General features: G+C 62.2%; 3 protein-coding genes across 5 annotated transcripts; all 3 read right to left on the bottom strand.

Annotated features, from left to right (window-relative positions):
* Nucleotides 1–409: 409 nt before the first annotated feature.
* SPEM2 (SPEM family member 2) lies at nucleotides 410–2,374 on the bottom strand. Its single transcript, XM_002718805.5, has 3 exons — nucleotides 2,135–2,374; nucleotides 1,923–1,980; nucleotides 410–1,783 (listed from the first exon to the last, which is right to left on the bottom strand). The coding sequence occupies exons 1-3, from the start codon at nucleotides 2,270–2,272 to the stop codon at nucleotides 474–476; spliced, it is 1,506 nt and encodes a 501-aa protein (XP_002718851.1). The 5' UTR covers nucleotides 2,273–2,374; the 3' UTR covers nucleotides 410–473.
* A 1,586-nt stretch (nucleotides 2,375–3,960) lies between these two features.
* On the bottom strand, nucleotides 3,961–5,367 carry SPEM1 (spermatid maturation 1). Its single transcript, XM_002718990.5, has 3 exons — nucleotides 5,026–5,367; nucleotides 4,876–4,933; nucleotides 3,961–4,715 (listed from the first exon to the last, which is right to left on the bottom strand). Exons 1-3 carry the CDS (start codon nucleotides 5,164–5,166, stop codon nucleotides 3,976–3,978), a joined length of 939 nt encoding a protein of 312 aa, XP_002719036.1. The 5' UTR covers nucleotides 5,167–5,367; the 3' UTR covers nucleotides 3,961–3,975.
* A 159-nt stretch (nucleotides 5,368–5,526) lies between these two features.
* NLGN2 (neuroligin 2) lies at nucleotides 5,527–20,391 on the bottom strand. Of its 3 annotated transcripts, none has more exons than XM_070061333.1 (8): nucleotides 19,582–20,388; nucleotides 16,576–17,276; nucleotides 12,964–13,014; nucleotides 10,779–10,928; nucleotides 10,441–10,626; nucleotides 10,130–10,322; nucleotides 9,165–9,761; nucleotides 5,527–8,337 (listed from the first exon to the last, which is right to left on the bottom strand). In XM_070061333.1, exons 2-8 carry the CDS (start codon nucleotides 17,030–17,032, stop codon nucleotides 7,464–7,466), a joined length of 2,508 nt encoding a protein of 835 aa, XP_069917434.1. In that variant the 5' UTR covers nucleotides 17,033–17,276; nucleotides 19,582–20,388; the 3' UTR covers nucleotides 5,527–7,463. The 3 variants fall into 3 exon arrangements, with proteins under 3 accessions (XP_069917434.1, XP_069917436.1, XP_069917435.1); XM_070061335.1 differs by having other exon boundaries at nucleotides 16,576–16,708; nucleotides 19,582–20,381; XM_070061334.1 differs by lacking the exon at nucleotides 12,964–13,014 and having other exon boundaries at nucleotides 19,582–20,391.
* Nucleotides 20,392–20,532: the final 141 nt, after the last annotated feature.

Genomic DNA, 20,532 nt, shown 5'->3' with positions numbered 1-20,532 from the left:
TCCTGAGACCGGGGCTGAGCCTGGAGCTGTGGGGAGGCGAGGCTAGAATCTCTTGTCGGCCTTCTTCCTGCCCTACCCTGGGCCTTGGGCCTGGGTCTGCCCAGATGTGGAAGCCCCCAGGTCTGATTCTGACTTTGGTGTCTTTGAAGGAGCCTGAACTTCTGAGCCCCCTTTTGGAGAGCAGAGAGACAGGGTGGGTGTCCAGAGGACAGCGGCTTTGGAGTCTGCTGCTGCAGATCCACGTAGTGCGTGCTATGGGACCGGGAGGGGCTCTCCTGGCAGAAGTGTGGCCGTGAAGCCAAGGGCAGTCTCAGGCGGAGAACGGGACCCTGGCTTCAGGAATCCGAGTGCAGGGACTCAGGCTCGGGGAAGGAATGGCGCTTCCAAAACCACAGACCACCACGGTGTGTCCTGGACTCTGTCTCTTTATTCCTCTCTGCACGCCCTGCCCTACCGCCCGTCCCACCTGCCGGTCAGTTCAGTTTCCCTGCACGGCTCCTGTGCAAAGAGGGCCTGGAGGTCGAGGTGGAAGGTGGTGGCAGGGAGCTGGCCCGCGCCCTGCTCTCCTGCACCTGCCGTTTTAGCTCCAGGCTGTCGTACACCTGGTAGCTGGCATTGCCCCCCGGGGTCCGGCTGAGTGGGACGAATGTGGTTGGGGGTGGGATTGGATCAACTGCCTGGAGTTCAGACATGGGCTGGGAGGAGTGGGGGAGCAGGACTGAGCTGGCAGCTGGGGCTCGCTGGTATGAGGCCTCGCCCAGAACCGTGAGGGAGGTGGAGGTGGTGAGAGGGTGCCGGGCAGGCAGAGCCTCAGCCCAGTCAGCTGCCCGGCGGCGCATCTCGTGGGAATCCCGGGAGAGGTAGCCCAAGTGGCCCGTGGAGGGGTGGGGGCTGTGGTTGGGCTGGCTGTGGGTGTGGCCAGGGAGGCTCCGCCCATGGGACTGGGGGGAGTAGTGCTCCCGGTGGCCCTGAGCCTCGGGCCTCGAGCTTCGTGACACCAAGGCAGGTGGGGGCTCGGAGCTCTCCGCATTACGCCGGCGCTGGTCCCAGGAGTCATACAGTATCTGTCCCCCCGAGGAGTAAGGGCTGTGCCCCCCGGGGACCCAGGAGGGGTTGGGAGGCAACCGGCGGGGCGGTGGTGGAGATGGGGCCCACTGCTCGGCCTCCACGTTACCCCACTGTCGGGACTGTGAGCAGTGGGGCCCGTAGGACTGCAGCCTCAGCTCAGACTTGGCCTCCACACGTTTGGGCAAGCGGCGCAGCTCAGGAGACAGGTAGAGGGACGGTGGAGGCAGGCTGGCCAAGATTCCACCCTGGCGGCCCCACAGCCCCACACTGGAGGGCGGCAGGGCCATTCGCGGATAGAACCCGCCCCAGCCCCTCCGTGGGTACTTGGAGTGTGGGAAGGACAGGTCCTCCTCCTCCTCCAGGCAGGAGTCCCGGTCCTCCAGGTCAAAAAAGGGCTTTGGCCGCAGCTTCGGCACTTTGTAGCCGTGGTGTTGGTTGCGGAAGACTGGGCGGCCCCGGGGGAATCTTCTGGGGTTCTGCGGCCTCTGCTGGTGGCTGCAGAGGGGCATGCCCTGGCGGCGGCTGCGGCGGCGGCCGCGGCTGTTGGTGCGGTTGCGGCTGTTGCGACGGTTGTGGAAGCGGTGGCAGGAGGACGAGGAATAGTGTATGGGTTGGGTCATCTTCACCTTTACAGGGTCCAGGGTGCAGTGGATGTGGACGTCCTGGGGCTTGGCCGGGGGATCTTTGGGTGGACTTTCGCTTGGCTGAACTTCATCTGGGGGAAAGACCGGAGTTCTCGAGGTCAGGGCAATCGTCAGAAGACACGGGCCTGGGAACGGGGCTGGGGTTTCAGGGTCTTGGGCGGGGCGGGGTGTGTGTGTGCAGGTCCCTGTCTGTCTAGCTGCCATCCTTACCTTTCGGAATAATGCAGGAGATCATCCTGTCCAAGATATTCTGGAGCCCTTGCCACATCTGGGGGTGGAGTGGGGTGGGAGTGAAGGCCGGTGGGCCACCTCGACACTCCCCCTCACCCCGCCCAATAAAGACCGTTCCTGCAGATGCAGGCTGCAGCCACTCTGCTCTCAGCCCCCTTCCTCCCTAGTGGAGATCCCCAGCCATCACTGACCGCAGTGGTAACATTGATGCTGATGTTGACAAGGATGATGAGGCCTAGGAGCACGAACAGGATTTCCTCGGCGTCCTGCGGGCTTGCTTGGCATTCACTGTAGCACCCCAGGTTGTCATGCCAGAGCTGGTTTTCCATGGTGGTGGTGGGGGGGATCCTAGGGCCACCGGGGCCAGTCCCCCCCCGCCGGCCCCGACCCACACTGCACTCATGCTGGTACCTGGGGTCACCTCCCAGCTGGGGAGGGCGTCAGGTCATAATGAGGCCGGTGACCGGGAGTCACAATGCAGAGGGCAGCTCTGCTCACTGGGCTTGGGTGGCAGCAGCACACTGGGGACCACCAGTCAGTGGTTTGCACAGTGGACTCCTCAGTAGAAATAGAGTAGAAGCCAGTGAGCAGTTCCCACCATGCCTTCCAACACCCAGCAGAGGCTCAGTATTTGAGGGAGCTTCAAAATGGATATGGGAAATGGAATTAAAAGTTTATTTTGCTGAAAAATATTTTTGATATCTACACAGTTTTTTTTTCATAATATGTATTTCCACGAATCTTTTTTTTTAAATTATTTATTTGAAAGGCAGATTTACAGAGAGAGAGAAGGAGAGACAGATCTTCCATCTACTGGTTTATGCGCCAAATGGCCACAATGACCAGGGCTGGGCCAGGCTGAAGCCAGGAGCTTCTTCCTGGTGTCCCATGTGGGTGGCAGGGGCCCAGAGACTTGGGCCATCTTCCACAGCTTTCCTGGGCACATTAGCAAGGAGCTGGATTGGAAGTGGAGCAGCTGGGACTTGAATCGGCACCCATACAGGGTGCTGGGGTTGCAGGTGGTAGCTTAGCCCACTGTGCACAGTGCCAGCCTCTGTATTCCCATGAACTTTTGGAAGATCCCTCCCATTCCCACTGAGCTTAGAACGAGCGATCAATAACCCTAGCCGAATGTAAATGAACAGAGAGGGAGAGTCACACCGAGTCTGCCTGCTCAGACTCCAGGAATACAGCTAGTATGGAAGGTGGGGTACAGCACTCGAGGCCCCTTGTTCCTGAGTTGTGTGTGCACACACGGGATCCCAGCCAGCTAGGAGCAGGGCAGGGCCCGAGTTCCCTGCTGCCCAGTGGGTGGATTATTCTGAGTTCCTGTGGCAAACTGAGGAAGGTGGGAGAGTCTGGTGGGCCCGGCTGACGTGGTAGCAAGGGGCATCTCCCTGAAGGAGCAGGGGCATGGAGTGTCTGCAGCCTTGAACTTGATCCTGGATGTCTTTACAGCCATGAGCGAGTCATGTGATCTCCCTGAGCCACATTGGTGACAGGGTGGGCTAATCAGAGTGAGGTCACAGAGTGATGTTGTCATGAGCCAGTCCTTGAGTGTCCCTAACGTTTCCTCTGGTGCTCTGAGCCTGCCTGGGTACCCTTACCCTCAGGCATCCCTCCCCCAAGAAACCAGGGCCGGAGAGGGAGCAGCACTTCAGCCGTGGCTGCATGCTGAACCTGAGTTCTGAAGAGCCCGGGCCATGGTGGGTGGGGGGTGTCTCTGCTCTCCTGCCCAGGGATCCCAGGGCCAGATTGGGGAGCCTCTTTGAAAAACACCCATCAATCAAAGGGTAGAGGCAGGAACAAAGAAGGGCTTGGGAGAAAACTGATGACAGGGTTTGCAAGGATGACAGGTTGGTGAGAGTCCTCAGAGCCTTGTGGGTCCCATTGCAAGGGAGGACATTCCCTTAGCAACCAGGGCTTCCAGGCGCTCTGTGGGCCCTACCCACCCCCCGCCCCACCCCACCATAAAATAAATGGCCTCTCTCCTTTTTATTCCCGCCCCCCCTGCTCCCGACCCCGCTCCGATTCACCTTGCAGTCAGGAAACGATACACCCAGTCTTTACTTGCTGCCTCAGCAGTGCTGGACCCAGAGGCTACAGGGTAACAGCGGGCCAGGGCCTCCACCTCCCGCGTCAGCTCCCGAAGCCGCCGCCTCACGTCCCGGGCATCATACACTATTCGGACTGAGGAGCGGCGCCGGGGAATTTCGGGAACGATTGCGGGGCCCAGGATGGGCGGAGGGGCGGGCTGAGCCTGGCACTGGGCGGCCTCGGCCTCCGCGCCCGCCTCTGCCCCCGCCCCGCTGTTCCTGTGGCACGGGGCCTCAGGGCTGGGAGGCGGGGGGTTGACAGGGTACACGTAGGCCTCCAGGCCCAGCTCCGATCGTAAGTCCATTTTGTGGGGCCTCTCCTCTATGTTTGACTGGAAGCGGATGGTGTGGGGAGCCGGCTCCAGAGCGTCTGGAGTCCAGGGAGCCCAGACGCCCTGGATGGACTGGAAGCCTTCCCAGTTCTTGGGGCCGTCACAGTGGTGGGAGCAGATTGCTGGGTGCTGAGGTGAGACCTTCTCGTCATCCGTGTCAGGTGCCCAAACCACGGGGCGGTGGGCACGGCGTGAGGGAGAGCCTCGGCGGCGATGGCGGCGAACCGGTGGAGGGGTCACGGTCATTTTCACAGGGTCCATGGTGCATCGGAGGTGGACTTCCGGGACACCTTGCTTCGAGGGCTGAGCTGGCTTCTCAGGTGGGGGGGGCGGTTTAGGGGCTTCTGCAGATTAAAAAGAGGTGAGAGACTGGACGGGGGCTGGGGAAGGGAGGAGGGCTCAATGGGAGCAGCTGGGAGCAGAGAGGTGCAAGGGAAGGGGCCGGCCTAGGACCGCGACCTCAGGCTGGGGCTGCAACAACACTACCTGCCCGCCTCTGCTTACCTTTCTCACAGATGGCACAGAACACTCGGTATAAGATGACGCGGAGTCGGCTCCAGAGCTAGGTAGGGGAGGGACACAGTGACCCGAGGCCCATCCCACCTCTCCCAGTCGCCCCACCAGCACCCTCCTCCCGCCTGGCCCTGCCCTGACCAGGGTCACCATGTTGATGCCAATGTTAATGCAGATGATGAGGCCCAAGAGCAACAGGATGGAGTTGCCCACGTCCTGGCAATTGTTGTGGTTGGGGCTGTGATAGGCCCAGCAAGGCCGTGGCCGCTCAGCCATGGCCATGGCCGTCCCCAGGGCCACCAGGGCCCTTAGGCCCCCCCAGCCCACTGTGCCCACAGTGTCCACAGAGCTAGAGGGTCCTGGCCGGGAGAAAGCGGGTCACAATCACGCTGGGGCTGTCCCTCACAATGTGCTAAGGGCCCCTCCTCTTAGCACTGCACCATGGCTTCAATCTCCGCACTGACCCAGGTCCTGCTCTTACCCTCCAGACGATCCCAGTTCCATGACCACCTCATCCCTCCCTCCCAGACCTCAGAACTGCTCACCCATAGCAAGGGCTGGGGATCTGTCCCCAGTCGCTCCCCCAAGGCTGTCTCTTCAGAGCACCCCCTACCCCCACCCAACATCACAGCAGGCGTAACCAACAGTTAAACTTTTATATTTACAATATTCTCTTCATCTTTTGCCAGGTTTAAAAATGTGTACAGAGCCGCAAAGGTTGGGGTGGGGGCACGGGGTCGTCGAGGGGGATTGTTCCAGGGAGAGGGGCTGGGTATTGGAGTCCGTGGCTGAATCGTGGGGTCCCCCAGCCCCCCTCCCATGCCCCGCTTCTGAGGCATCCGTCTACAGGGTTCAGGGCCTGGGTCTCTAGCATTTGGCGGGCATGGCTGCTTGGAGAGGAGCTGGACCAGGCAGGGGAAGGGGACATAAAAGAACCAGGTTTCCACGGGTGGAGGATGGAGAAGAGACGGTCAAAGGCAAAATTCTGGGGACTCAAGACCAGGGACTCTGGAGCGGGAAGAGTATGGAAGACGGCGCCCGCCCCCTCCCCCGGTTTGGCACTCACATCTCACCGACGGCAGCGGAGGAAGATTGTCCGGCATCCCTTAAACCCCACCCCACTTCCTTCCTCTCCCCAGAGGCGCAAACTCGAGCAAGCACCTCCTCACACATCACCTCTCAAACTCTTCCTGCTGGTGTCTGCCCGAGCCCCGTCCCCCACTGCCCCTCCATCTGTGCCTCCACACAGCTGACCTCATTCTCGCCCCAACCTGTCCAGGGCGGCCTCTCGCGGCTCGTTTCCTTCAGCCAGGCAGCCAGGCGAAGGGGGCAGGGCAGAGAAGGGGGTGGTCGGCTGAGGGGAGAAGGCCAGGTGATGCCGAGACGGGGAGACACAGGTGGAGCAGGGCGGGCGGACAGACACAGGTGAGGGCTCCCTTAGCTGCTATACCCCCTGCTCCAGCCCAGGACTGGGGGATCCTTGGCACATCTCGGGGGTGGGGGGGCTCGGGCCTTCTCCTTTCAACCCACCTACCTAGCTTGGCACAGATGAGTGAGCATCCGAGCCCTGAGGGAAAGGCTGCCCTCATGCCCCTGTGAGGGCTTTGGTCAAACACGCATGGCCTCAGTGTGTGGCCCACGCCATGCCCAGGGCCTCCAGCTCAGCATCTCTGGAGAGAGGGGGTTCTGAGGCTCCCCTCAGGGTTTGTCCGCCACCCTCTACCCCAGTCTGAAGTCTGTTCCACCTGCGGTGTGAGGAAGAATCGCGTGCCAGGCCCGAGGCCTGCTGGGGGGGGGGAGGGGTCCAGGGCAGTGCTGGGGGGAGAGGGACCCTCTGCCTGGGAAAACACACATCCGCATGCAAGCCCATGTGTCCACGCTGAGAAGTGCGTCCCAGGCCGGAGTCTCCAGGAAGTACCAGGCTGGGCTGCACAGGGCTCCTCCCTCCCCTCCAACCTGCCTGGAGGTCTGTCTGTCCTGTGACTTCCGGGAGAGCGGGCCGCTTCTGACTTGTGCCACAGGGGAGAAAGCATGCTTTGCTGGGGCGGCGGGGCGGGGCGTGGGGGCGGGGGACCCGCGACTTCCGCGATGCTTCCCAGGCACCACCCTGTGTCGTCTGGTGGCCCAAGGTCACTGTGTGTGAACACATTACTTCCAGGGTCTCCAGGGGCTGGGAGGGGGAGGAGGTGGGAGAAGGCATGAGGGGATGGGATTTTGGGGTACAAATCCCCGCAGAAGTTCCTTGAGGGGGCCAACATGTGTCCAGGGCGGCGAAAAAAAACCTCACCCTGCACATGGGAAAACGCCCACCTCGCGAGGAGAGCGCGTCTCCACGTGGGAAATACGTCCACATTCCCATACATCCAAGACTGGCGTCCCTTTGGAGGGGGGGAGGAAAAACGCCCCCCAGGTGTTCAAAGGCCCAGGTCCAGAGACGAGAACGGGAAAAAGACGCGTCCACCGTCACCTCTGTGATGGACGGCTCCGCAGGAGACGGGCCTGTCGCCAAGTCCTCCTCCCTGCTTGTGGAGCGGCCTGGGCTGGGGAGGGCTGGGGAGGGGGCCTCCCCAAGCCGCCCCCTATACCCGAGTAGTGGAGTGGGGGTGGGGTAGCGTGTTGTTGTGGCTGGTAGCAGTGGGGGGAGGCGGGGGGAAGGGCCCAAAGGGATGCAGAGAGGGGGGCGGTGGGGGTGGGGGTGGCCCCAGGCCACTGGGCAGCAGGGTCAGGGCCCCGGGGGCCAAGAGAGGCACGTCGTCCGGTGCCCTGCGCAGGGCCAGGGTGTAGTCGGGCGGGCAGGCGGGGCGCAGGGCCTCAGCAGGGTCCGCCCCGACGCCACCACCCCGCTTCAGCTGCAGGGACACCAGCTCCTCCTCTGGTGGCAGCTCCCGGCCCGCGGCGGGGAGCAGGGGGCCCCCACCAGGCACTCCGGATCCTGAGCCCCCAGGCGGGCTGAGCCGCCTGCACCGCAGCTCCTGCCGCCGGTCCCGCTTGTAGTAGAGGGCGGCAAAGGCGAGGATGTTGAGGAAGAGGAGCGAGGCACCCACGGCCACGGTGACGCTCAGCTCGGTGGAGTAGTCCCGGGAGTCCCCAGGGAAGCGGTCGTAGGCCCTGGGGCCTGGCTCGGGCTCGGGCTCGGGCGGCAGGGTGGCAGGCGGTGGGGGCCGGCGCGTGCCTGGGGCACCGTTGGGCGGACGAGGCGGCCAGCGAGTGGCGTAGGGCGGCAGGCGCGTGGTGGTGGTGAACAGCTCGGTGTGCAGGTTGTGCAGGTGGGGCACAAGCTCCAGCCAGAAGGCCACCTTGTTGGCACGGTAGTTGTCACGCACGCGTGGCTTCAAGCCGATGTGCAGGTACTGCTTCTCCTTGCTGTTGAACTTGCTCCACACCACCTCCTCAAAGCGGTTGGGCTTGGTGTGGATGAACTTGGTGTCCTGGGGCACCGGCTGGTTGGGGTCGCTGTGGGCACAGGATGGCAGGATAAGAGGGAGTGAGGGCCAGGCTGGGAGGGAGGGTGGGGCAGCTGTGGGGAGGGAGAAGGCCGAGAGACAGAGACAAGGAGGCAGCAAGAAAGCCAGAGAGAAATACAGAGGCAGAGTCTGGAGATGGATGTGAAAACAGAGAAACGGCCCGAGACAGGGACAGAGAACCACACAGGGAAGGAGGCAGACTGCTGGGCCAGCCAGAGAGGAAGACACCAAGACAGATACAGGCAGAGACAGTGAGAGCCGGAAACTGAGATGCAGTGAAACAGAGACACACGAGAGACAGCCCGAGGCAGCCGGGCCAAACCCAGCCAGCAGCCAGGGAAAACAGAATGCAAACAGGTGTAGGAGCAGAGGGAAAGGGAGAGATTTCAAGAGAGACAGAGACAGCCAGAAAGAAACAGACACAAACCCTGCACATACTTAGATGCACACACACGTGCACAGACACACATGTGCACGCACACGCAGGAGCAGTCAGGCAGGGGCGTAGAGCACCAGGACGGGGGAGGCAAGTGGGAGCAGATGACGGAAACCAAGCCAAAACCCCTAGGGGAGCCCGGCCCCAGCCAGAAGAGGGTCTCCTGTCTAACTGCCAAAACCCCCACTCTCAACTTAGTGCCTGCCCTGGAGAAGGCGCTCAGCAGGTGTCTAAGTGGGTCACCTGAGCAAGAAGCGCAGCCAAGAGCGAGTGGCGTCAGGACGAGGACTGATGGCCAAGCGGAGGGGGGGTGGGGGAGGGGACCGCCAAGGCCAGAGAGGGTGCCCTGCTCAGCCCCGCCCAGCCCCTCCGCCCCTCACCCAGTCTTGGCGAAGTTGGTCCAGTAGGTCATGACCACGGCGCTGAGCATGACGTCATTCTTGGAGAAGTTGCACGGGAAGAGGTCGGTGGCGCCCACCATGGGCACACCAAAGACGTAGGGCAGCTCATCCCCATGCGCCGCGTCCGCCCACTCAGGCCGGCCCTCGGCCTGGCAGTGGTGGTAGAAGGTGTAAAAGTAGACAGGGGACTGGTAGTCCGCGTGCAGCTTGGCGGTGGCCACAGCCGGCGCCACCCATTGGTGATCGGTGAAGAGCGCCAGCAGGGTCTTCCGCCGCATCTCGCCGTTGTCCCGGTCGGCCCAGTCCGTGTACATGAACTTGATGGTCTCCCGCAGCACATCCTTGCCCTCCGGGTAGCCGTACAGGTTGTCCACGAAGTTGGAGACGGTGAAGTCGAAGGCGCTGGCGGACACCCCGTCCTCGCTCTCCGCAGAGTCCTCCACGAACTTGAGGCCCTCGCCCTGGTTGACGCCGATGAGCATGTCGTAGTTAAGGAATTCTCCCTGCTGCATGAGGATCTCGGGGTCATCCGGGACGACGTCGCCGTCCACCACGGGCCCGAAGGCGATGTGGTAGCTGGGAAGAGGGGGCGCGGGGTCTCACCACCTGCTCACTGGCCGCCTCTCCTCCCACAGCCGCCTCAGCCCACGGGCAGGTGCTTCCTTCTGCCTGGCAGACCCTCTCCCTCCTTGAAGACCCCCAGTGTGAGCCCACTGGGGCACTGGGCCTCTCGGGAAGTCTTTCTAGCACTGCATGGCCCCCTGTGCTCACCCGCTGTCTTTCAAGTACCTGGACTGAGGGAAGGCGGGCCGGGGGCCGCCAGGGGCGCCTGGAGCCCACCTCTCCTTGCCAGGTGGAATGCCTGCAGGACCCTCTCACCTCGACCCCCTTGGAACCAGCAAGGAGAGTGACGGCCTGGACCCAGCCCTCTCCCGCCCCCATACCGGGCAGGCTGCACATCCTGGTCCACCAGTTCCCGGGAGGGCTTCCGGCGCAGGCACTCCACGGCTTCGGCGCTGTCCTCCCGGTCGCAGCCCACCTTGGCTGCCAGCAGCCGCGTGTACTTCAGCGGCTGGTAGTTGACAGACCAGCTGGAAATGGCGGTACCACTCTGGGCGATGGCCTTCTGGAACAACCCTAGAGGGACAGGCGGACCTCAGGCTGGGCCGTGGGCATCAGCCAACGGGAGAAGGGGGGCCTGGCAGGGCCAGGGTGTGGGGAGGGGCGCAGGCTGGGGCGGGGCGCCTGCCGATACCTTCCGAATGGTGGGAGAGGATCAGAAGGTTGACACAGGAGGCCCCTGCCCCGGACCCAAAGATGGTGATGCGCTCAGGGTCGCCCCCAAAATGCGCGATGTTTTCACTGAGCCAGCGCAGGGCCTGGATCTGGTCCAGGAGCCCATAGTTGCCTTTTGCAGCCTGGTCCCCAGTGCTGAGAAAACCTGGGGGTGGAAGAAAAACAAGACTTTCTGGAGGTGTCATGGGGCCCCTGCCCCTCTCTGGGGCAGCTCAGCCCGGCCCAGAAGCCTTTCTGCTGGGTTTGGAGGAACTCTTCCCACCCCCACCTCCCCCAGGGTTGGCCGGCCCCCCTCACCGAGCACCCCGAGTCGGTAGTTGAGTGTGGCGACGATGACATTGCCGTAGGCGGCCAGGACAGAGCCGTCGAACATGTTCCCAGTGCCCTCCATGTAGGAGCCGCCATGGAGGAACAGCATCACCGGCTTCTTCCCGGAGTCCCGGATATCTGCGGGGTGGGAGGCAGCGGACGGGCCAGGGGGTGGGGGACAAGGACACAGTCAGACCAGAAGCAGCACTGCCACTGCCCAGCTCCTAGGCCTGCAGAGGACCGGCCTGGAGCTCAGGGGACGTGTCACTCCCGTCCCTGGGGGGCAAGACCGGATTCCCCTCCCACCCTCCCCAGCTAGCCCTGGTGGAAGGCTCTTTCCAGCCCCATGGTCCGTCCCACAGCACCACTCCAGGTGCTGGGCAGATCTCCCAAGAAGCCCACTTGGAGGCCAGGACAGGAGGTAGCCCTCCTCAAGGTATCTGCTGGATCCAGGGACCCCTCCTTCCCACACACACGCAATTCTCCTTCCTGCTCCAAGGGAAAGCCAGTTCCCTGGGCTGCAGCTATAGCTAGGGATGCTGGGAGGGCCCTGGCGTGGTCTCGGACTCAGGCCTTAGGCCTGAGCGCCACATGGCACCCTGGTCTGTGGGTGAGGGGGTGCCAGGCCCTAGGGTCCCTGGGGGCTTGGTCTCCTCCCCGCCCTAATTCCTTTCTAGGTCACCTCCCCAGTTCCCATGGCAACCCCAGCCTAATTACTGTGGCAGGAGGAGGCAGGGTGGGAACAGCCTGCTTAATGAAGCCAGGGTGCGGCTCTCCAGGCTGGGACCCCAGGACCTGGCCTGAGCTCTGGCCCTGCAAGGGACAACCCCCCACCCCTTCCCCCACCCCGGCCAGGTCCCGGAGGCTCCCTTAATCACTGCACACGTGACAGCCCCTGAGACACTCCAGATGGGACTGAGGAGCGACTAATTCGCAATAAGGGTGGGAGTCGGAGGGGACCTGCCAGGGCCCCGTGAGGCTCTCATCCCTTCCCATGATTAAATTACAGGCCGGGGCTGGGGTCACAGGACCCCACAGGCTCTCTCCTTTCTTGGCACCTGCCATCCATCCCTGACTGGCAGCAAGAGCCAGGCCTGGGCCTCTGACACTGGGCCCTGGCACCTCTGCCCATCCCCCTCGTCCTCCTGCCAGAAGGTCACCGGGCAGGTCACCAAGACATTGCCCTTGACCTTCCCCAGCCAGGTCCTGCCCCCTGTCTCTTGGACCTTCTCTGCGGCCTCCGCCCCTCTGACTTCCTTGGCCTGGGCTCCCCTCCCCTCCCCCAGTCCGGCTCCTCCCTGCCTGAGCCCACGCAGCTCCCTCAATCTCAGGCTGAACTCTTTCCCTAAGGTCCTGGGTTCTCCCTCCCTCCCTCCCCCCACCCCTCTCCCAGAGCTGGGGGGAGGGGGTCAGAAAGGGAAGGAGCAGGAAGAGGGGCTGGGGCAACAAGAATTCAAAACCAACAACAAAAACCAGGATCAAGAAAGAAGAAAGAAAGAAAAAACAACAACCAAAAAGCAAGAAGCTCTCGGGGCAGTTTCAACAAGAAAAGAAAAAACAAAAAAAGATCCATTTTGGAAAAAAAGAAAAAAAAGAAAAAATTCTTTGCAATTTTGTTTTTCAAAATTTTGTGGTGAAACTTCAAGATAGTGGGCCCTGTTTTCAAAAATTTTCCAAATTCTTTCACTGGCTTCGAATGTTGGAGTTTTTCTGTCTGACAGGCTTTGGAAATTGTAGCAGGTTTTGGATATATCGATTGTGTCAATTGGCCAACTTGAAAATTCTCTTTTGAGTGTTGATTTGTTCCAAATTGAAATTATTTTTCAAATGTTACAATTTGCAAGTTTCGAAAGCGTCCGAATTTCTCTCAAACTCTGACAATTTTTTTTCTGGCATTCCAAATTTTTTTTTCTTTTTCCACCTGATTTTGACCATGATTAGCTTTTCTTGCAGGCTCCCTACTGGGTCCAACATTGTTCAGATTTTTTTTTTGAAGTTTTCATAATACTTTTTTTTTCCAATTGTTACAAATTTTTCTTTTCTTTTCTTTTTCATTTTTAGTCGGGAGAACGACTGGGGGGCCTAGAGGGCTGTGGGGCATTTAGTGAGGGCGGGGCCTTGGACGTCCTTTTGTAAAAGCAACCACATGCAGCCGCGGGATTTTTAAATCTACCTGTGTCTGGCGGATTGAGCGTCGCCTCGTCACGTTTTTTTGTGAGCGGACCTAAGACCGGGAACACAAAACAGAGAAAAAAGGACAATTTTGTGGGGAGAGATGGGGGTCGGAGGAGGTGGTGGATGGGGAGGGGGGGAGAGAAAGCAGAAAAGGGGAGGGTGGGGAGGCAGAAAAAATAAGCCAAAAAAAGCAAAATTTGTTTGCAAGAAAAAGAAACCAAGAAAAGAGAAAAACGTTTTCTTTTTTTTCTTTTTTTTCTTTTTTTTTTTTTTTTTTTTTTTTTTTTTTTTTTTTTTTTTTTTTTTGACAGGCAGAGTGGACAGTGAGAGAGAGAGACAGAGAGAGAAAGGTCTTCCTTTTGCCGTTGGTTCACCCTCCAATGGCCGCCGCTGCAGCCGGCGCACCGCGCTGATCCTGGCAGGAGCCAGGAGCCAGGTGCTTTTCCTGGTCTCCCATGGGGTGCAGGGCCCAAGCACCTGGGCCATCCTCCACTGCACTCCCTGGCCATAGCAGAGAGCTGGCCTGGAAGAGGGGCAACCGGGACAGAATCCGGCGCCCCGACCGGGACTAGAACCCGGTGTGCCGGCGCCGCAAGGTGGAGGATTAGCCTATTGAGCCACGGCGCCGGCCGAGAAAAACGTTTTCTACAACCCAAATGTGTTCCCCTCCCCGGAAAAAGTCATGCCCCAAAGAAAATGCGGGTTTTGGGGGTGGGGTGGGGTGCCTGAGTGGGCCGAGGCCTGTCTTAAGACAAATTGACTTTGCTGGGAAGGACGTGGATTGTCCGTGAGGTTGTTAATGGCTGGAAATGGCTGGAAAAGGGAAAGGTGGGAGGGGGTGGGGGGGAGCCTGGGAGACCAAGGCCACGCAGGCCGCCTCTCCTGAAGACCCCCTCGAGGGCCAGCCAAGCCCCTGCCTGCTGCCCCACCCAGGCTGCGGCACAGGGGACTCTGCCTCCCTTTGGATCACTCGGGAGGGCAGAGGGCAGGGTGGGGTTGGGGGGCAGCCTGCCCCGCTGTGCGCAGCCCCTGGAAGCCCTCCACGCCCCACTGGAGGGCTGTGGGTAGGTCCACGAGGGTTGCCCACCTACCTACCCAGCCTCACCCGCCAGCATTTCTGTCCCATCCGCACACCCAGGCCTGGCTTCACACCCTGTCTCCCCAGTGTGGGCAAAGCAGGGAAAGGGGTCATCAGGTCTTGCCCTCCACTCCAGCTCATCCCTCCATACCCCACCTCCCCGCCTTGACCCTTACCCAGGCCTCCTCTCATCCCCCCAGAATGGCCCCCAGCCCCGCCCCTGCTCCACTGCCAGAAAGCCCCCCTCCCCCTTGGGCGTCCAGTCCACCAAGAGGGGACAGGACACGCATCACCGTGGGCCAGCCTGACACATAAGGTGCCAGGAAGTGCGAGGAGGCACACAGGCTGCCCAGCATCAGGGAAAGGCCCCAGATGGGGCCCAGGGATTGGCTCCTGGTGTCTTTCAAATTAAGGGGTCAGGGAAGAGTTGGAACCCAGAGGCTTCAGGTTTCTGCTAGTGGATGGTGGCCCCCTAGGGCCCCACTGCACAGGACCTCTTTGTGAGAGGGTAGGGATGGGGATGAAGTCAGCAGGGCATGTGTGCACGTGAGAGCATGAAGTGTGTGTGTGTGTGTGTGCACGCGCCTGAGTCAGCCTCTTCCAGGGCCAGTGTGAAGACTCGGTGAGATCACCTGAATGTGTCAGGCCCCAGGCGGGTCTGCAAAAGCGGCGGTTAAAAATACAGCAGGTGTGGGCAATGGTGGTGAGGGGGCAGGGGGCCCCGTGTGGGAGTGTTGGGGTGGACGGTCCACTGGTGGGAAGTGTTGAGTGGCTGCTTCACACAGCCCGCAGGTGGGGCCTGGGGGGGAGGGGTGGGCCACCTGTGTGATACATGGGGTGGGGGTGTGGAGGTGAGAGAAGCCCCTGTGAGGAGGGCCTGGGTGAGGGGTCCACAGGAAGGAGGAAGGGTGCTGGCAGAGCTAGGTCCTCAGAGGACAGAGGGACGTGGAGCGGACTTTTCACACAGAGGGTGTGGCGGTACGGGGGAGGATGTGCAGGGGTGAGTGGTCCACGGCGGGGAGGCTACGGCTCTCGGGATTTGGACAGGATTAGAGGAGATGATGTTTCTGTGCATTGTGGGGATGGGTGGTTAGGAGGTGTGGTTGATCTCAAAAAGGGCAGTTAGGATGTTAGGGTGCACTGCTGGTGCTAGGGGCTCAGGGTGGGTGGCCCCTTGGGAAGTGTGGGGATGGATGCGGGTGCACTGAGGTGCAGGGGTTATTCTGCGATTGGTTCGAGAGGATTCTGGGTGCAGGGTGCAAAAGGCTGTGGCACTTGATCTGTGGTAGGGTGCAGAGGGTTGTCAGGTGTGTTGTTGCCACCCGAGGTGTGGTGCGGATGACTTCTGGGTGGGAATCGGTGGATGGCGTTTGAGGAGGGTTGAGAGTGCTGGGGACCGAGGTTTGAGTGGCTTGCTGGGGCGCACAGTTCCAGCTTAGGGGAGGATAAGGTGTGTGTGTGGGTGTTACTAGGACACGCAATCTATATCCAGGGATATGGGGAGAGGTGCAGCTCTGCGTGGGTAATGGGTACACAATACAAGAAGTGTTGGGGTACGCGTGAAAAGAGGCTGGGAATACGTGGCATGGTGGGGCACACAGCCAGCGCGGAGGTCGGCTGGGTGCAGGATCTGAGCATGGAGTAGGTGAGATTCAGAGTCTGTTGCGGGACTGGTGTACATCGTGTGGGGAGTTGGTTGGGTCCAGGGCACATTGGGCCTGTGCAGAAGGTTGTTGGAAGCATGGCCAGAAGGGGGTGCTGTAGTGGCGCTGGTATGGTGTGTTGGGGTGGCCGGAAGCTGCCCTGGAAGGCACTCTGGTTAATGCTGGTGTGCCGAAGGCTGGGAGAGTGTGTGCTGGGGTTAGGAGCTGTGCTGCAGCAGCCAGGAGTTCATTATCCCGGGCAGCAGCTGGAGGGCCACAGAGATATCCAGCCGGGGATGGGGAGACTGTGGTTGGAGCTTCCGGGGTCCTGCAGGGGCGTATAGGGGTTGGGGAACAGAATATCTTCCAGAAGAGGAGGGCGTGTGAGCCGCTCTGTCAAGGGCACAGAGCTGCCTGTGATGTGTTACAAGACGGAAGTCCGCCCTGCTGGCCTAGGAGAGAGCGGGAGTCTTCACGTCCCGGGGTGTGGTTGTCCCTGAAGTGGCCCACGCCTGGGGGGTGGGAGACCCGGCAAGGGCGGGGTGCACATCTGGGCAGGTGATGGTGATCTCCCTCACCCGATCACCCTCAGCGTCGGCGCTGAGATAAGGCAGCGGATTCTGTGCGCCTCTTTGGGAGCGGGTGAGGAGGCCTGGCCTCGTGCCGGCCACCCTCAGTCATGGCTGTCTAGGGGTGCAAAGAACTTGCGGGGCGGCTGTGCGCCGGCTGCTCCTGGGGCCGCCCGGCAGGCACCCTCACCACGCTTGGAGGCAACGCAGAGGCTGCAGGGAGCCACAAGGGCCCGGCTCCCAGCCCGGTGCCGGCGGGTCTGCGTGTGCGTTTGTGGGCTGTGTCCACGGGGTGCCCGGCCTCGTGCCCGCGCCCTTACCGTCCTCGGTGGGCACGTAGAGGTTGAGGTACAAGCAGTCCTCGCTCTGGTTCTGCACATAGGTGGCGGCCGCCTCCAGGTTGTCGGTGAACCACACAGGCAGCATGATGGCGGGCAGCGCCCCGTGCAGGTTCTGCGGGCAGGCGGGCGGCAGGGTGGTGGCGTTGCGCACGCCGGGCCACGAGGCGGGGGCCTCAGGCGGCTGGAAGCGGCGGGCGCCCAGGGGCGGAGTGGCGTAGGGCACGCCCAAGAACTGCACGACGGGGCCCAGGATCTCGTTGTTGAGCTCGCGCCGGACGCCGCGCACTCGCCCGTAGGCCGTGTTCACCACAGGGAAGCGCTCCTCCCCGAGGCTGCCGAGGCCCAGGCCCGGGCCGCCCGGGGCGCCGCCGCCGGGACCCCCGCCCCCCCGTTGAGCCCCCGCCAGCCCCACCAGACACAGCGCCAGGAGCCACATGCTGATCGGGGGACCCCCCCTCCCTCCCCGGGACCCCCCCCCTCGGAGAGAGAGAGAAGGGGGGGGAGAGGGAGGGAGGCCCCCCTCGCCCCAGGGGGGAGGAGGGGGCGGGGGAAAGGAGGGAGGAGGGGGGCGGGGAGGGACCTGGGTTAGACGGGACAGAGAAGAGTTCTGTTCCTCTCCATGGAGGGGGCAAGGGGTGGGGAAGGGGAAGGAGGTGGGAGAGGATGATGACAGGCCCGACCTGCGGGAGGCAGAGCGAGGGACGGACGGACAGACAGACAGACAGACAGAAAAATACAGAGGAGAAGGGGAAGGAGGGGAGAGGGAAGTGGCAGGGGCAGCGGAAAGGAATGGGGAAAAGAAGAGACAAGTGGTTAGTGACTTGGACTTCAGACCAAGTTGCCCCCTTCTTCCACCCACAGCCCCCCACCCCCACCCCCGCACCTCCCCCCTCTCCTGGGCTGGGGGCCGGGTGTGGTGTGGACCCAGCCCCAGCACGCCCCTCCCGAGCAGGATCTCTTCAGGGACCCAGGAGCCCCACTTCCCACCTCCCTGGGAGGGAATGAGATAGACAGGGAAGAGAAAATAAAAAATACCAAGTCATTAATTAGCAGGAAGTGGCGGGTTTGTTTATACGTGTTAATTACTCCTGAGCTGTAATTTTGTGGCACTGAACCCCCACCCCAGGCCAGACTGGAGCCTTTCTTGGGACTGCTGGAGCCCGGCACCTTCTCCCCTCTTCACACACCATTCCCCTAAGGCCTTGTGCAGCCCCAACACCTCTTTCTCCTCCATTCCCTCCCTCAGAAGTTGGGGTGCCTTGAGGCAGGGGTTAGAGTAGGGAGGGGATGCTGGAGGGGCAAATCCGGGGACAGATGCGTGATCCTGCAGCCGGTTGCCGGGCGACGGGATGCTGCCCCGCAATGTTGCCTCGGCAACGGGTTGCAGCTTTAACCCTGGAGGGGGGGTCTGGAGGAACAGGGGAAGGGACTGGCTTGGTTGTGGGGTCCATTCAGGGCATGAGGGGGAGGGCAGAGGCGTGAGTCAGAATGCTAGTTTCCCCAGCCTTAGCACCGAGGAAAAAGTATAAATACCGAGGGGGGGGGGGACTGGGGGCATCCACCACCCTAAAAGATCTGCTTCCTGCCCTCCTTGTTGGCCAAGCAGAACCTAGCCCTAGTGACCAGCCTCTGGAGAAGGGATGCTGAGGCAGGCTTGGGGAGGGGTCCCACGAGCCTACCGACTGCCCCCTCCCACAATATTGAACGGCATTGGACCCCAGACACCTCTCATTTTTTTGCACAGCATTTTGACCCAAGTCCTGGGGGGCAAACCTCAGTTTTCTTCTCCTTGCATCCCATCCATTCACCTCCCCTTCCCCTTGCCAGCCCCCCACAGTTGCTGCTCTGATCCCTGGGTGCTCAGGGCAACAGAGGCAGGATGGGGCAAGAGATCAGGCTGAAGGGGCAGGTACCCAGGTCATTTCAGCAAGCCCCCCCCCAACCCCGCGCCCCCACCAGCCGCCGGAGCTGTTTGCTGACGCGGGGTTTTCGGAGCCAGGCGCCAGCCCGCGGGTGGCTCTCTGCAGGTGTCAATTTATTCCAGAGATGAGGACACAGGAATCCTTACCACTCATACCCAGTCATGCCCTCCCCTCTTCAGGCCCTCCTAAGCTCCTGCTCCTCCATCACCTGGAGGGGGCTCGGGGTTGGCTCCCCCCCCCCCATCTCCTCTTCCTATGCCAGGCCAGGCTCAGCCACCATGGCCTTACTGCCCCCTCCCCCTCCCACCAGCACGGTCAGACTGTCACCCCCTCTCCCTTAAGGTACTTTGGGCCCCTGGCCTCCACCCCTCCAGCCAGCGCCTGTCCCTCCAGCCCTCCCCCTGGAGCCCCCGCAGCACCCCCCCCCCATCTCTCTCCTCTCTGCCTCGGCCTCTTGCAGCTTGCTCCAGCTCCAGCTTGCTCCAGGCTCTCGCCCCTTGGTCTTTTTCCATCTCCCTCTTCTACATCTCTCTCCTTGGTGTTTCTCAACCCCCCCCTTCCAAATATCTTCCCCAGATTTCTCCCTCAAGCCCCCTCTTCCCTCCAGTCTTTCCCCAGCTCTGTCTCCCCCATTTTCTCTCCCCATCTCTGTCTGCCACATCTTGCTCCCCCCTCCTTCTCTCCATGCCTTTGCCTTGCTCTCTCCGATCCTGCCCAGGCCTGACTCCCCCCCAGCCCGGGAGAGTTGAGGGACGGGGGCTCAGGCCGCAGGCCCCCCCTTTCCTGCAGTGGGGAAAATGGCTTGGCCGGGAAGAGGAGAAGGAGGGGGAGGGGGAGATGGGAACACACGGGGTCTGTGGGCCCATTCAAAGGATCATTCATGGGCTGGAGAGAGGCAGAGACAAAGAGACCAAGACGTAGAGACACCGCGAGAGCATCCCTAGGCGGAGACACGCAGACAGAGCAGGCTGGGGGAAACCAGGCGCAGGGAGGGAGATGGGGAGAAGGAGACCCCAGCGGACCCCCACGCAGCCCCCGCCACCCGGCCCAGCATAGCTCCTACCTGGCTCAGCCCTGGGGCCGTGGTGCCTCCATCCAGGGCTCCGAGTGGGGGGCGGACAGGCTTGGGGAGGGGGGCGGCGGCCTCCAAGCCCCCGCGGCCCCGCAGGCCCAGCCCCCGCCCGCAGCGCCTCACCCGGCGGGGGAGGGGGATCGCCCCAGCCCCGGGGGGCGGGGCCGGGATCCAGTCGATCCCTGGGAAAAGGAGAGCTAGGGGATGGGGTCAGGGAGAGCCCGAGAACAGGGAACCCCGCAGTGGGGACGGCAGAGCAGGGAGGAAGCAACGGGACAGGATTGGATTGGGGATCCACTGGCTCCGTGGGCTGGCTTCGAGGGACCAGAAGGCGGTCCAGAAGGAAGATCCTAAGGGATCGGGTGCTGGAGGAGGAGTCCACGGCAATCCCCAGGGCCCCAGGGCCCCGGAGCGCAGGATCCGCGGTGCAGGGGCAGGGATCCAGCCGGAATCCTCGGGGAGGGGGAGGGATCTAGTCGATCCCGAGGGCGGGCGGGAGGGGGAGGTCCGGGGAGTCGGAGGAGGGCGGGGAGCCGAGTCCGGAGCCCCGAGGCAGGGGTCGGCACGGCTCCTGGAAGGCCAGGCGGGGGGTTGGGGGAGGCTCCGGGGGACGCTCAGCAGCCAGGAGGCCCGGACTCCTGGCTCCGCGCGCCAGGGCCCGCCCGCCCCGCGTCCATCCCAGCCCGAGAGTGATGATCCGCCGGCGGAGCAGCCGCAGCAGCCCCGCGCGTCACCGCGCGGCCGCCTCCCCCGCCCCCTGCCGAGAGAGCGGCGCACACCCCTCGCTCGCGCCCGCCTGCCCGCCCGCCCTCCGGAGTGTGGGGGGATTGCAAACGGTGGAAGGGGGCGGGAGTGGACAGACGGACGGATGGACGTAGCCGGCCGAGGCAGGGTGGAGACACCCCCGCCCCCGATCTCCCACCCTCTGGGCAGTAGCTGTGG

Source organism: Oryctolagus cuniculus, chromosome 17 (genome assembly GCF_964237555.1).
Source record: "Oryctolagus cuniculus chromosome 17, mOryCun1.1, whole genome shotgun sequence".
In the NCBI taxonomy this organism is placed as follows: Eukaryota; Metazoa; Chordata; class Mammalia; order Lagomorpha; family Leporidae; genus Oryctolagus; species Oryctolagus cuniculus.
This window is presented reverse-complemented; position numbering and strand designations above follow the sequence as displayed.